The 15,558-nt window shown below is 37.5% G+C and overlaps 1 protein-coding gene across 1 annotated transcript in view; it reads left to right on the forward strand.

Annotated features, from left to right (window-relative positions):
* Nucleotides 1-15,558, forward strand: part of SFXN1 (sideroflexin 1) — a 55,465-nt gene that overhangs the window by 21,414 nt on the left and 18,493 nt on the right. Inside the window, exons 2-3 of the mRNA XM_065873352.1 lie at nt 3,169-3,341; nt 15,116-15,286. Coding sequence (XP_065729424.1) covers nt 3,178-3,341; nt 15,116-15,286 — 335 coding nt within the window. The 5' untranslated portion in view covers nt 3,169-3,177. The remainder of the gene's footprint in view (nt 1-3,168; nt 3,342-15,115; nt 15,287-15,558) is intronic.

A 15,558-nucleotide genomic window follows, 5' to 3' on the forward strand; every position in this document is an offset into this window, starting at 1 on the left:
TGCTGAACCTAATAATAAAAATGGGGGCTTTTATATGTGTCCCACTTTTTATTTCATTTTTTCAAAATTTATTTTTAATATAGTTTACAAAAGTATTGGTTCATGATGGGACCGGAAATTAGAACAAAGCAGGTCCTTCACCGCACATAGTTGAAGAGGCACTAATCAAATGGATGCTGGGGCTGACCTTAGGAAGCTGGAATAAAAAAAAAAAAAGCTTGAAACCTTCTGGACCTTTATGAATCGTCTCATAGATCTTCAGATTGTCCTCTCCTATAGTGATTTTCAACTTTTTTCTTTTTTGCTTTTTCTTCCCCTCCCCCCCGCCCCCCAAGCATTAGAACCCTCCCTTTAAATGATCCTTGCCATAAAACCCAGTTGTAGAGAGCAGATGAAAGCAGACCTGCTCTAGTTGACTATAAACTCAGGGGCTCAAAACCCACCTGCTTGAATCCCCTCCACTCCCTGCAGGTCACTAACATGCCTTGGCAGAGCCCTAGGTCCCTGCACACAAGTCTGAAAACTGTTCTCCTGGGTGTGAATTAGAGTTTTTGTTTTACTTTTTGTATGTTTTATAAATAATACATTTGATACATTCTTATTCAAAATTGAGACATTTCTTCCTACAATGACACAGCTCTTTGAAGTGAAAATTATATCCTTACATCCCTGGACTTGACGTTCATGACTTAGAGGTGTCCTAATTTGAAATTTAGACACTTCTCTTATCATAGCCCAGCTGACTGAAAACCAGCAGGGACAAACCTTAGTTAAACAAAGTCATGTGTATTTCAATGAGGGAGACCATGCACTGGAGGAACTGGGAGTGTCTCACCAACAAAGGAAAAGATAGGTCTTTCAGAGCATCTTGGAGAATGGTGGAACTTAGGGAAGTTTAATGAAGCAATATTTTGATTGGCTCAAAGCAGGGCTGAGTATAAAGATCTGAACTGTGAAGTAGCCCATGACCTGGAAACTACAAAGTTTCCTTGGAAACTACAGAGTTAAGAAAAACATGGTGGCTCAGTGGTTAAGAATACTCCTACCAATGCAGGGGACACAAGTTCAAGCCCTGGTCCGGGAAGATCCCACATGCTGTGGAGCAACTAAGCCTGTGCGCCACAACTACTGAGCCTGTGCTTTAGAGCCCACAAGGCACTACTGCTGAGCCTGCCATCCACAACTACTGAAGCCCATGCACGTAGAACCCGTGCTCCGCAACAAAGAGAAGCCACCGCAATGAGAAGCCCACGCACCACAAGGAAGGGAAGCCCCCGCTCACCACAACTAGAGAAAGCCCACGTGCAGCAACGAAAACCCAACGCAGCCAAAAAAATAATAATAATAAATTAATTTTTTAAACAAAGAAAAAAGACATGGAATGTTGTGTCCAGAAACTCCCTAATCTGAAACTTTGCATCTGGGCTGGAAATTTTGTTTCTTTATTCTTTATTTTCTACAATAAGCTTATATTATTCAAAATACTTTTCTGTGTCAAAGTGGGATGATTCATTCTTCCTAGTATGATTTCAAACAGCAAAGTTTCTGACAGTCTGTGATTGTGGAGAACAAGGTTTCTCGATGAGATAAGAAAGCAGTGGTCACCCAGAGAAGGGGGTTGTTAGGACACCTTTCAGCTTCAGTGTGACCTTGGGAGAAATATGGTTTCCTGTCAGCTTTGCAGCTGACTTTATCTGTGTTTGTCATCCCAGCCTGCTTTATGAATAATGGGGCTGATTTTTACTTTCTTCCTCTCAACTGACCAGCTGTTTTACATATACTAGATTCCTCACATCTCTGGGCCTAACATGCTTGATTTTGATCCAGTGGGCCGTGAAGTGTGTTAATTTGAGATTGTGATAAAGTTCAAATGACAGGCGTCTGCACCTGACATCTTAGCAGACCTATGATCTAGTGAAGCACTGAAAAATCGTGAAAAATACTTGGAAAAGAAAGCCACTATAAGAACCAATATTAGAAATATAGAAAGAGGAAAGAGGTATGAGAAAGCAATGGTTTGAAGCCTTAGTAGTGATAAGATCTTTTGACCTGCTAATATCACATAGAGAGATCTAGTTTAAGGAAGTCACCAGTTATGAGGAAAAAAATTAATAGACAAGGATACAGCATTATTTTTCATGGTGAAAAACTGAAAATAACGTAAAGGTTGAAGGTGTTGCTAAATACCTGAAATGAATATTTAGTGCCATAGGGAGAGCTCGTGAAATAAGTACAGCAGGAAACAATCAGGATGTTAAAATATAGAGTATGATGTCAACTTTATTTTTTTTGTTAGAGGATAATATGTATAGAAAATGTCTGCAAGGAAATAGATCAAAACATCAACAATGGTTATTTCAGCATGGCTAAATTATAGCAGATTTTGTTTCTTTATTCTTTATTTTCTACAATAAGCTTATATTATTCAAAATACTGCAATAAGCATGTATTACAGCAATACAAAGCACCTCTAAAAATAAGCATATATTACTCAGCGAAAGAAACTAGTTACTTTAGAAAGAAGTAATGGTTCTTAGCCAGAAAATAAGTATTTTATGAGGAAAATAATATGCTCTATGTTATTACTGTTTATGGGGTTGTCAAAATGTGTTTTTCCCACTGTTAGATTGAGGAGAATAATTTTTCATTTTGGATTGTGGTCTATACACTGAATAAGGCTGAATGAATCTGAATCTTCTTTTAATTCTAGAATTTTTAGCATGTAAGCCTTTTTGCATAATGAGTCACTTCTACTTGTAGGAAAAACAAATTTAGTAAACCAGAATGCCGCAGTAGTTTGAGGTTGGTTCTTTCATCCAGAAAAAGTGTTTCAGACTTCAGACACTATTATTGTTGACGTTATTTTTAACTTTTTATATTTTTATTTTTTTCTGAAGAATAGATTTCCAAAGTAAGGGATGATGAAATACTATGTCCTTATAAAAAGAACTATGTGGGAAATCATTGAAATTTGATTAAGATAAATTGAGATTTACAGACAAATTTAGCTTTGGATCTAAATAGCCTTTCTGCCATTTGTAGCAAAATTATTTTCATAAATAGGAATGTACCTAACTCTTTATTTGAAGATTAGTGTGACTACAAAGTTTCTAAATGTGTAGTGACTTTGTAAGTCTTAACTAGGCCTGTCCTTTTGACCCTCTACAGTCCAGGACAATGTCTGGAGAACTTCCACCAAACATTAACATCAAGGAACCTCGATGGGATCAAAGCACTTTCATTGGACGAGCCAATCATTTCTTCACTGTAACTGATCCCAGGAATATTCTGTTAACCAACAAACAACTAGAGGATGCAAGGAAAGTAGTGCATGATTACAGGTAACATTAACAAGTATGCTTTGGGGCTTAATATATTAATAGATCATCCTGTTAGCCTATTGTCTTTAAACCTTCCCTTAGTGATTTTTCAACATTTTTTTTTGCAATTGATTCCTTTTTATAAAAAATATATATATATAAGAAATAGGAAGACGTGTTTCATTCCCCATTGTTGACACTTAACACAGATATCCAGGGTTCGTAGTAACCTGAAAATAAGCCAGCCATCCCTCCAACTCATAGGTGCCAATCCGTGAGGTCCCCTTTCTAGAGCCCTGCCTTCTGCTCGACAATACAACCACACCTGCATCCACAACTTTCTGTCTCCAGATAGAGGCTGCATCTTACAAAAAGCAAGTCGTCAAGAATTAGGGTAGGTTGTTCGCTTCTTCTCAGATTAAGCCCCAGTGAATAAACCCCACATATAGTAGCTCAGATGGGAAGGGTGCTGGTGGCACAGTTTGTAGGTTTGGGATGAACTCCGTCAGTTCAAAAAGCCAGGCATGAGGTGAGAGAAGAGACATGCTCTAAGGCAATGGTCACAACTTTCTTTTTTTTTTTAAATTTATTTAATATTTTAATACAATTTTTAAAGGTTACACTCCATTTACAGTTACTACAAAATATTGGCTATATTCCCCGTGTTGTACAATACATCCTTGAGCCTATCTTACGTCCAATAGTTTGTACTTTCCACTCCTCCACCCCTATGTTGCCCCCCCACACTATAACCCCTAGTTTGTTCTCTATATCTGTGAGCCTGCATCTTTTTTTTTTTTTTTTTTTTTGTGGTACGCGGGCCTCTCACTGTTGTGGCCTCTCCCATTATGGAGCACAGGCTCGGGACGCGCAGGCTCAGTGGCCATGGCTCACGGGCACGTGGGATCCTCCCAGACCAGGGCACGAACCCGTGTCCCCTGCATCGGCAGGCGGACTCTCAACCACTGCGCCACCAGGGAAGCCTGAGCCTGTGTCTTTTTTGTTACATTTACTAGTTTGTTGTATATGTATGTGTATGTTCCACATATAAGTGATATCATACAGTATTTGTCTTTCTTTGTCTGACTTATTTCACTTAGCATAATGCCCTCCAAGTCCATCCATGTTGCTGCAAATGGCAGAATTTCATTCTTTTTTATGGCTGAGTGATATTCCAGTGTGTGTGTGTGTGTGTGTGTGTGTGTGTGTGCGCGCGCCACATCTTCTTTAGCCATTCATCTGTTGATGGACATGCAGCTTTCTTGATGGAAGACCATATAAGAAATATTTCAGCCTTCATGGACTACAGAGGATTTCTGTCTTATCCTAAATGTTCTGCCTAGTCTTCTTAGTGTCTTGGGGGTTTGCTTGCTTGTTTGTTTGTTTTCTAGGGCTTTTTGTTTGTTTGGTTGTTTTACAATCCTTTAAAAGATGTAAAAATCACTCTTAGCTGGCCAGCCATACAGGCCACAGACAGTAGTTTGCTGACTCCTGCTCTTAGGGAAAGTCAGCCAGAAGCTGAGAATTGGGTTAGGGGGAGCTGTGAGTCTAAACATGCCAAGGATAATCCATGCAAGGTACGTATTTGACTGTCACATGGGTAGTCAGTGAGGCCACCAAGGGCGGTCTATAAACTTTGTTACCAAACACTGAGTCTGGCCAGGTCTTAGCATGCGCAGCCGTGCAGAAAGAGGGCTCCCTGGGAAGCAGAACATCCTGGAGCCCTACGAGCAAGTCCTGAGGAACGAGGCAGAGGAAGACGGCAGAAGTGCATTTCAGAATTCTGGCAAGTCAATGTTCCATGATTCTGGAACAAAAGCCATAAAAAGAGGAGAGGTGGAGATGTAAAGACAGCTAGAGGAGTTGAAAAGAAGCCATAAAAGAGATTGCAAAGCCCCTAAACTTGTCAGAGCAAAATTAAAATCTTCACTGGAGGCAGTGGTGGAGAAGTAATGACATCAATGGTACCGAGAAAAAAGTGGAAACAGGGATGCTGGGGATAAACCTGAGTCACTCTCCAAGGATGAAGATCTGAGGTCGGCACACTTTTTCTGCAAAGGGCCAGATGATAAATATTTTCAGCTGTGCAGGCCCTACAGTCTCATTCTGTGTTGTTTTGCTTGTTCACCATCCATTAAAAATGGAAAAACCATTCTTAGTGCACCAGCTATTCAGAAATAGGCGTGGGCTGTAGTTTGTCAACTCCTGATATAGATGAAAAGGTGAGAGTGTGAAAAGGATTATATTTTAGGGGACTAGAGGATGGAGAGTGAAGATATAATGTATTGATGCTTCTCAAGGAGAAACTAGAAAAATGCAAAAGATGTCATAGTAAGTAGATAAAAGAATTGTCCTGTAGTGAGGACAGGCATCCACAAATTAGGCTCACCCTGTTTCAGGCAAAGAGACCCACATATGGAGATTTTTTTTTTCTTTTTTCTACAAAGCAACTTTTAAAAATTTCATAAGCATTCAAACAGGGGGAAAAAGTTATTAAAAAAGAACAAATGACAGAGAGAAGTCTCAATCTTCTTATCTATGCACTGAGTGCCAGAGGACAGTAAAGGAACGTGTGCCGAGTTTCTAGGAGAAAGCATGTAACCCAGGAATTTTATACCAGAGTGTCTCTGTTTACAGAGGCAACAGAAAAATACATAACGACATCAAAAACAAACTCCTCATAAATCCTTCTTGAGAGGTCAGGAGATGAAGCAAAATTGAGTTCAAAAATAGGAAATCCATAGTATATTGTGATTCCTCAAACAATTCAAAATAGAATTACCATATGATCGAGCCATTCTACTTCTGAGTATATACCCAAAAGAATTGGAAGCAGGGTTTTGAACAGATATTTGCACAGCCGTGTTCAAAGTGGCATTACTCATAATAGACAAAGATGGAAGCAACCCAAGTGTCCATGGATGGATGAATGGAAAAATAAAACGTCGTATATTCACATAATAGAATACTATTCAGCCTTAAAAATGAAGGAAATCCTAACACGTGCTACAACATGGATTAACCTTGAAGACATTATGCTAAGTGAAATAAGCCAGTCAGAAGAGGACAAATTATTGTACAATACTACTTATATAATGTGCCTGGAGTAGCCAAATTCATAGAGACGGAAAATAGAATGGTGGTTGCCAGGGCCTAGGGGGCCGGGGAATCAGGAGTTATTGTTTAATGAATACAGTCTCAGTTGGGGACGATGAAAACATTCTGGAGATAGATGGATGGTGGCAGTAGTTGGACAATAACATGAATATGCCTAGTAACACAAAACTGTACAGTTAAAAATGGTTGAGATGGTAAACTTTATGTTATATATTGTATTACAGTAAAAATAAAAGAAAGCTGTAATATAGACTAGTGACGAATGTTGAAACTGTTAAAATAGAAATAGTTGTTGCATTTCTAGTTATAAAGCAATGTATAGGCAAAAAGAAATTTTAAGTGTTTTGTAAAAAATAGTAATAGCTATCTGAATCTAAAGCCCTAGATTGTAGTATCAAAAAAAATTTTTTTAATAAAACAAAAGGAAGAGGAGGAATTAAAAGTATACCAAATATTTATCTTAAATAGGAGGTGGACTCAAAAGTATGTACGGTTTGGCTCTTTACCATGTTAGAGAAATGTTATTGTAGAATGGTTTTGAGAATCTTTTTTTTTTTTTTTTTTTGCTGTACGCACGCCTCTCACTGTTGTGGCCTCTCCCGCTGCGGAGCACAGGCTCCAGACGCGCAGGCTCAGCGGCCGTGGCTCACGGGCCTAGCCGTTCCGCGGCATGTGGGATCTTCCCGGACTGGGACACGAACCTGTGTCCCCTGCATCGGCAGGCAGACTCTCAACCACTGCACCACCAGGGAAGCCCGGTTTTGAGAATCTTAATGGTAACCACTAGTCAAGTTAAATCTTAGGATATATCTTCTAAAACCCCAAAGGCATAAAAACAAAGCATAATAAGTATAACTAAAGGTAAAACCAAAAAACTGTCATAGAAGCTTTTAAAATAACGTAAAACAAGATGGAGGAGGCCAGACAGCTTAGTAATAACAGTATGTGTAAAAGGGATTAAAACCCTCTATTAAAATCAGACTTTAAAATTGTGTAAAAACACTTAGAAAGCTCAACAGTGACATGGCATCCCAATTGGAATGCATGAGGGTTGCTAGCTACATGACTAATCTCTGTATGAGGTCATTGTGCATGGAAAAATACAATGACTTCCTCCAAGAATCGTTGAGCACCCCACCTTCTTTTCTCTTCACCTTTTAAGGAATATAAAACCCTTAGAGTCTGTGTCATAAATTGCTCCACTGGGGATTAGGGGAAATGCTGCTTTTATCATGTCTGCTTTTATATTCATTATATATCTATATCTATATCTTTATCTATATATTCATCAGTAAAACCAATTGGTGAATTAATGGTTAAGAAATACCCCAGAGTTCTCCCCCTCCCCACCAAGAGACAAATTAGCTGTGAACTCTCAGAGGAGAATAGCTCAAAGGGTTAGTTGGAGTCAAGGAAGTATCACGTACAGTGTACCTTCAAGGAATATGAATACCAGTAATCTATAGTCCTCATGGGATACCAACGTGCTATTTTAGTATGAATCCAAAGGGTGGTAATAAAAATGGCTAACATTACAAAGCAGGACGAAGGTAACTGCAAATAAAAAGGAAGCTGCAATAAAGATGTTAAAAAAAAAAATTGCTCTCTTTAAAAAAAAAAAAAAGGAAGCTGTATGAAAATCGGACAAAATTCAGTTCAGGGCGAATAGATCAGAAAAATTTGATATTTATAAAATGACCGTGTTCGGTATTCATGAACTAGTTAATGTTACATCAAAATATACAAAGAAAAGACTGTTAGAAATACAGACAGAACTTGATTAATCACGTCAGAATTGTTCAGTACTTTAACTGTGCAAAAAGAAAAACCAAAAGTAAAATTACAAAGTAAAAATAATGAGAAAATTAATATGAAAACTTAAGGGATTGTGCAAAATTGTACTCTGAGTGGAAGTTTATAGTTTTACATGTCTCTCTGATTAAACGTTAAAGGCTTACAACAAATGAACTGAGACTTCAGGTTAAGAAATTAAAGAACAGCACAAAATAAGAAAAAGAAAATAACAATAGCACATGCTATTGTTATAATGTTATAATGTTATAATGATACTGCCTGAAGCACTTCATGTGCATTCATTTAAGCCTCAACAGCCCTTGGAGGTAGGTGCTCTCGTTATGCCCATTTTTCAGATGAAAGAACTAAGGCAGAAAAGTCAAAGTCCTGCCACTGTTAAGTGGCAGAGCCAGCATAGAAACTCAGTCTGACTCCAGAGTTCATGCTGTTAACCACTGTATAGACTGTTTTTCAAAGAAAACAGAGAGAAGGTCATTTTTTCAAGGTCAGAAATTAACAGAATTGAAAAATACATGAAAAACTGGTTCTCTGATAAGCCCAGAGAAAGATAAGCCCCTGGCACGTCTAATCAATATAAAATAAATAAATAAAACTCAAAGTATGTAACAAGAAGATAAGAAAGTTGCCTGTGAGAAATAGAAATATAAAAATGAAGGGGATTCCCTGGTGGTGCAGTGGTTAAGAATCCTCCTGCCAGTGCAGGGGACATGGGTTCGATTCCTGGTCGGGGAAGATCCCACATGCAGCAGAGCAGGTAAGCCTGTGTGCCACAGCTACTGAGCCTGCGCTCTAGAGCCCGCAAGCCACAACTGCTGAAACCCGTGCGCCTAGAGCCCGTGCTCTGCAACAAGAGACGCCACCACAATAAGAAGCCCATGTACCGCAACGAAGAGTAGCCCCCGCTCACCACAACTAGAGAAAGCCCGTGCGCAGCAACGAAGACTCAACGTAGCCAAAAATAAGTTAAATAAATAATTTTTTTAAAAAATGAAGCCTACTATGTAGCTCTTTGCTAAAAATTTTAGAAATATTAGTGAAATGTCTAGCCTTCTATGAATATATAAATTACCAAACTTGACTCAATCCAAAATAAGGCAAGGAAAGAGAAAAAAAAGGAACAAGGAAGAGATGAGACAAACAGAAAACAAAGAGCAAGATGGCAGAATAAATAAATAAAAATAAAACTTTCCCACAAAAATCTCCAAGGCCAATTAGCATCACAGGTGAAAGAAATTATTTCTTCACAGAAAGAAACTATATCAATTCCATCACAAACTCTCTCAGAAAATAGAAGAGGGGGAAAGACTTCTTCATCCTTTTTTTTTTTTTTTTTTTTTTGCGGTACGCGGGCCCCTCACTGTTGTGGCCTCTCCCGCTGCAGAGCACAGGCTCCGGACGCGCAGGCTCAGCGGCCATGGCTCACGGGCCCAGCTGCTCCGCGGCATGTGGGATCTTCCCGGACCAGGGCACGAACCTGTGTCCCCTGCATCGGCAGGCGGACTCTCGGCCACCAGGGAAGCCCTTCTTCATCCATTTTATGAGACCACTGATAGCAAAACCAAAGGGATTACAAGACAAAAATTACAGACCAATATCCCTCATAAACATAGACACAAAAAATCCTCAACAAAATTTACAACTTAAATCTAGCCATCTTTAAAAGGGATAATACCCAAAATAAGCAGAACCCAAATATGGTTCATCACAAGATTGCAAGTTCATTTTAACATTTGGAAATCACTGTATCAGTAGACTATGACAGAAAAACATACAGTCTTCTCAATAAGTGCAGAAAAAGCAGACAAAATCCAACATCCCTTCATGATAAAACTCTCAGCAAACTAGGAATAGAAGGAATAAAGTACATCTAAAAGAGGCCTATAACTAACACCAAACTTAATGATGAAAGAATGAAAACTTTCCCCCTGAGATCAGGAACAAGGCAGGGAGTTCAGCTTTCACTACATTTATTCAGCATTGGACTAGCATAGCTAGTCCAATAAGAAAAAAAGAGCAACAAAAATAAAAGATGTACAGATAGGAAAGGAACTAAAATTCTCTTCATTCACAGAAAACATGATCATCATATAGAAAGAATCTACCAAAAATGCAAATAGAGTGTGTTTAGCACAGTCACAAGATATATTATAAGATCAATATACAAAAATCAATTGGGTTTCTGTATAGTAACAATTAACAACTGGAAGTTGAAATTTTAAAACTCATATTTTCAGTAGCAACAAAAATATTAAATGCCTGATTTCAAGACTTACTGTAAAGCTCAGGTAATCCAAACAGTATAGATATATAGATCAGTGGAACAGTATAGAGGATCCTGAAATAGACTCAAACATATATAGTCAATTGATTTTTAAATAAAGATGTCTGGATAATTCAATAGAGAAAGAATATTCTGTTCAGTGAGTGGTTCTGGAAAAAATGGATTTCCACATAAAAAGAGAGTATTAATCTTTAAACAAAATCATAAACATAACTTGAAATGGATGATAGACCTAAATATACAAGCTAACACTGTAAAACTTCTAGAAGAAAACAAGATAAAATCTGTATGACTTTGGGATAGGCAAAGGTTTCTTAGATAAGACATAAGCATGAACAATAAGGGAAAAGATATGTCTCTCCACTTCGTAAGACACTGTTTAGAAAACAAAAATGCAATTCACAGACTGGAAGAAAATATTTGCAAAACGTATAGCTCATAAAGGACTTATGTCCAGAAGAGATAAAGAATTCTTTTCATTCCAACCCAATTTGTTTAAATGGTCAAAAGATTTGAATAGGCTGATGACACTAAACCAAAAAAAATATAGAAATATCAAGTAAGCATATGGAAAGATGCTGAGCATCATTAGTTGCTAGGGGAATGCAAATTAAAACCACAATGAAATATCACCTCACACCTGTCAGAATCAAAAAGACAACAAATAACAACTGTTGGCGAGGATGTGAAGAAAAGGGAACCCTTCTGCCCTTTTACTGGGAATGTAAATTGGTGCAGCCACCTATGGAAAATAGTATGGAGGTTTCTTTAAAAATTAAAAATAGAACTACCATACGATCCAGCAATTCCATTCCTGGGTATTTATTCAAAGAAAACAAAAACACTAATTAGAAAAAGATATATGTACCCCTGTGTTTATTGCAGCATTATTTACAATAGCCAAGATATAGAAGCAACGTTAAGTGCCAATCAATAGATGAATGAATAAGAAGATGTGGTATATATAGATATGTAAAACATCTATTACTCAGCCATAAAAAAGAATGAAATCTTGTCATTTCCAACAACACAGATGGACTTGCATGTATTATGCTAAGTGAAAATAAGTCAGACAGCGAAAGACAAATACTGTATGATTTTACTTACATGTAGAATCTAAAAAATAAAACAAATGAACATAAAACAAAAACAAACTCATAGATACAGAGAACAAACAGGTGGTTGCCATAGGAAAGGGGGTTGGGGGGAGGAGAGAAATCGGTGAGGGAGATTAAGAGGTTCAAACTCCCAATTACAAAATAAATGAGTCACAGGTATACATGAGGTACAGTACAGTGTGGGGATATGTCGATAACTATAATTTTAATATCTTTGTAAGATGACAGATGGTAACTAGGCTGATCGTGGTGATCATTTTGAAATGTACAGAAGTACTGAATCACTATGTTGTGTACCAGGAACTAACACAGTGTTGTAGGTCAATTATACTTCAAAAACAAACAAGCTGACAGACAAACGCATAGAAAAAGAGATCAGATTTGTGGTTACCAGAGGCGGGGGTTGGGACAGGGGGAATTGGCGGACGGCAGTCAGAAGGTATAAACTTCCAGTTATAAAATAAATAAGTACTTGGGATGTGATGTACAACATGGTAAATAGAATTAACACTGCTGTACGTTATATATGAAAGTTGTTAATGAGAGCAAAGTCTGAGTTCTCATCAGCAGGACAAATATTTTTTTCTCTGTCTTTAACTTTGTATCTGTATGAGATGATGAATGTTCACTAAACTATTGTGCTGATCATGTCATGATGTATGTAAGTCAAGTCATTATGCTGGATGCGTTCAATTTAGACAGTGCTGTGTGTCAACTATATCTCAACAAAACTGGAAGAAAAGAGTACACGTTGGAAAGTCTAAAAATGAAAAACAAAACAAAAACCACAATGAGATACCATTTTGTACCTACTAGAATGGCTAAAAAGAGAATTGATAAATACCTGTGGTTCAGTCATTGAATGGAGTACCACTCAGCAATTAACCGGTCACTGAGACAACAAAGATGCATCTGAAAGCACTATGCAAAGTTGAAGAAGCCAGACACATACTACTACTCACTCGTACGATTCCATTCATGTGAAATTCTGAAAGAGGCAATACTGTAGTGGTAGAAAGCAGATCTGTGGTTGCCAGGAAGTGGGGGAATGACTCCTAAGGGGCCTGAGGGAACTTTGGGGGAGATGAAAATTCTGTACCATGATTCTGAAGGTGGTTACACCACCGTGTACATTTGTCAAAACTCATCAAATTGTATACTTAAATGAATGACTTTTATAATATTTAAATGACACCTCAATAAAGAGATTTATTTCTTTTAACGTTATGGGGACATAGAACACAAAAAGATGCTTTCCCCTTTGGTAACCATAGGTTTGTTTTCTATTAGGCAGTATTTTTCAATTTCATTCCTAAGAACAATATATATATATATATTTTTTTTTTTTAAATATATATAAATAAATAAAATACCTGGGAATTAACTTACCCAGAAGTAGGAGGCAAGTACAGACCACTGGGCGACATTACAAGATGACTTTGAGTAACTGGAGAAATATGTGGTAGGCCTGGAAAGAAAGTCTTATTGCTGTAGAGATAGCAGTTCTCTTCAGCTTAATATAGTTTTGGTCAAAATACAATTGCGATCCCCTATAACGTTAACAAAATAATTGTAAGAGTTACCTGGAAGAACAAATTACTGGGTGTAAGTAAGGCACTTTTGAGAAAGCAGACGAAGAGTAGTGGAGTGAAGGACCATTGCTCTACCAGGTATTCAAAGGGACCCTCAGTTAAAGTGGTGGGTTTGGCAGCACGAGGTGTAGATGATGGGCACACTGTCCAAAGTCCGGAAGTCAAGCCTAACATTCACAAAAGTTCATGACGGTAAATATAGCATTGAAATCTTGGTCTTGGAAGGGCAGACCAGCCAACTGGAATCTAAAATTAAGCAATTTCACATATTCATATCTTAAGATAAATTTCAAATAGATTAAAACTGTGACCAAAAAAAAAAAACTATTAGGAAAATGCAAAGAAGTATATAGGTGAACATACCTATAATCTTGAAGTGGGTCACGCCTTTCTAGGCAGAAACTTCATTTGTTCCTACCTGACTGCATAATTATAAAAATTTTCAGGGTGGCAGATAACATAACTAAACAAAATGATCCACATTGTATAAAGGATACAACAGGTTACCTAAATAATAATGATGCTACTGCTGCCGAGGATAAAAAAAAAAAAAAAGACATACTCAAGTAGAGAAAGAGGATAAAAGATATGTTTACGGTTTTAATATTTTACATAGCTTTTGTCTCAGCAAATGTACTCATTTCTTTCTAAATAATCTTGGATGGGGGAAGAGTTTTATTTATAAGGATATTTACTTCCTTATCCCTTACCAATGGAAAAGGTTAAAAGCAATTAAAATGTCCAACAGTAGGGGATTGGTATAATTTCTAAGGCTGCCATAGCACATTACCACAAACTGAGTGGCTTAATACAACAGAGAAATTTATTCTCTCACAGTTCCAGACTCTAGAAGTCTGAAATCAAGGTGTTGGCAGGGCCCTGCTCCCTCTGATGGCCCTAGGGCAGAATCCCTCCTTTCCTCTTCCAGCTTCTGGTGGCCCTAGGCTTGTAACTACGCCACTCAAATCTCTGCCTCTGTCATCACATGTCCTTCTTTGCGTGGCTGCACTTGGTCGTTCGTATAAAGGCATCAATCATTTGATTTGCTCCCTCCCGCCCCCGCCAATCCAGCATGACCTCATCTTAACTATGCAATTACATCTGCAAAGACCCTGTTTATAAATAAGGTCACATTTTGAGGTTCCAGGTGGACAAGAATTTTAGGGGGGACACTATTCAACCCAGTACAGATGATATAGAAGAATATCTAAAGATATAGAGAAATGTTTACAAAATATTATTGAATAAAAAAGGTGACTTGATACGATGCCTTTAAATAAAAATATCATGTATAATAGATCCAATAAAAGCCCGAAAGGGCATTTACCGAAGCACTGCCAGTGGTGCTAAGTTGGGAAAGGCTTGAATGATTTTAATTGTGTTAATGAATTCCTGTATTTTCTAAATTTTTTGCAATGAGTATGTGTTTCTTTGAAGAGGAAAAATAGTGAGCCTTTCTTGTCTAGGTTTTCAAACTATAGGTTTAAAAATGAATTCACTTTCTTGATTGCTACAACTTTTGTCTAATGAGTTAAAAATAGCATTTACAGAGTTCAAAGTACATTTTTAAATGTCATTTAAAACAAAGAATATTTCAAAGTTGAATACTTCCCTATTATACAAGATGCTTTTGTTTTTCCAAATTATAGGCAATTTGAGGTTTATGGGTTTGACATGCTCATTTTAAGTGTTTATTGTCTTTTGTGTTATTAGAATTTCCCTGACTCTGTAATAGTTAGATTTGTCACTCCATCCAGACACAGATGTTCTAGGTAAACATAAACTCCAGAACATTCTAGCTACATGTCTCTAGAACACTGGTGAGATATTTGGAATGAACAATTGCCATGTTATTTGTTGCTGTTTTCCTAGGCAAGGAATTGTTCCTCCGGGTCTCACAGAAAATGAGTTATGGAGAGCAAAGTACATCTATGATTCAGCTTTTCATCCCGACACTGGTGAAAAGATGATTTTGATAGGAAGGATGTCAGCTCAGGTTCCAATGAACATGACCATCACAGGTTGTATGATGACATTCTATAGGTGAGTTCTGCCAATGTAACGACAGTTTGTTTGCTTTATATTCCAGAAGCTTAAAGTACATTTTTTTATGTGAGTGGTTTTATCGAAATAAATGTCATTTCATGTGGCGTTTCATTTTGTATAAATGTTGCAACTCTAGGGGGTTGTTTTACCTTTTCCCTCTGTTGAGTAGAACTCTCCTTGTTGCCCAAAAGGAGGTTGAATTTCTCCCTAAATCTTAGACCCAAAAGAAAATGAGAAAGAAAATAAAAAGATCCTCTAAGCAGATTCTG

This window comes from Phocoena phocoena, chromosome 3, assembly GCF_963924675.1.
Source record: "Phocoena phocoena chromosome 3, mPhoPho1.1, whole genome shotgun sequence".
NCBI lineage: Eukaryota > Metazoa > Chordata > Mammalia > Artiodactyla > Phocoenidae > Phocoena > Phocoena phocoena.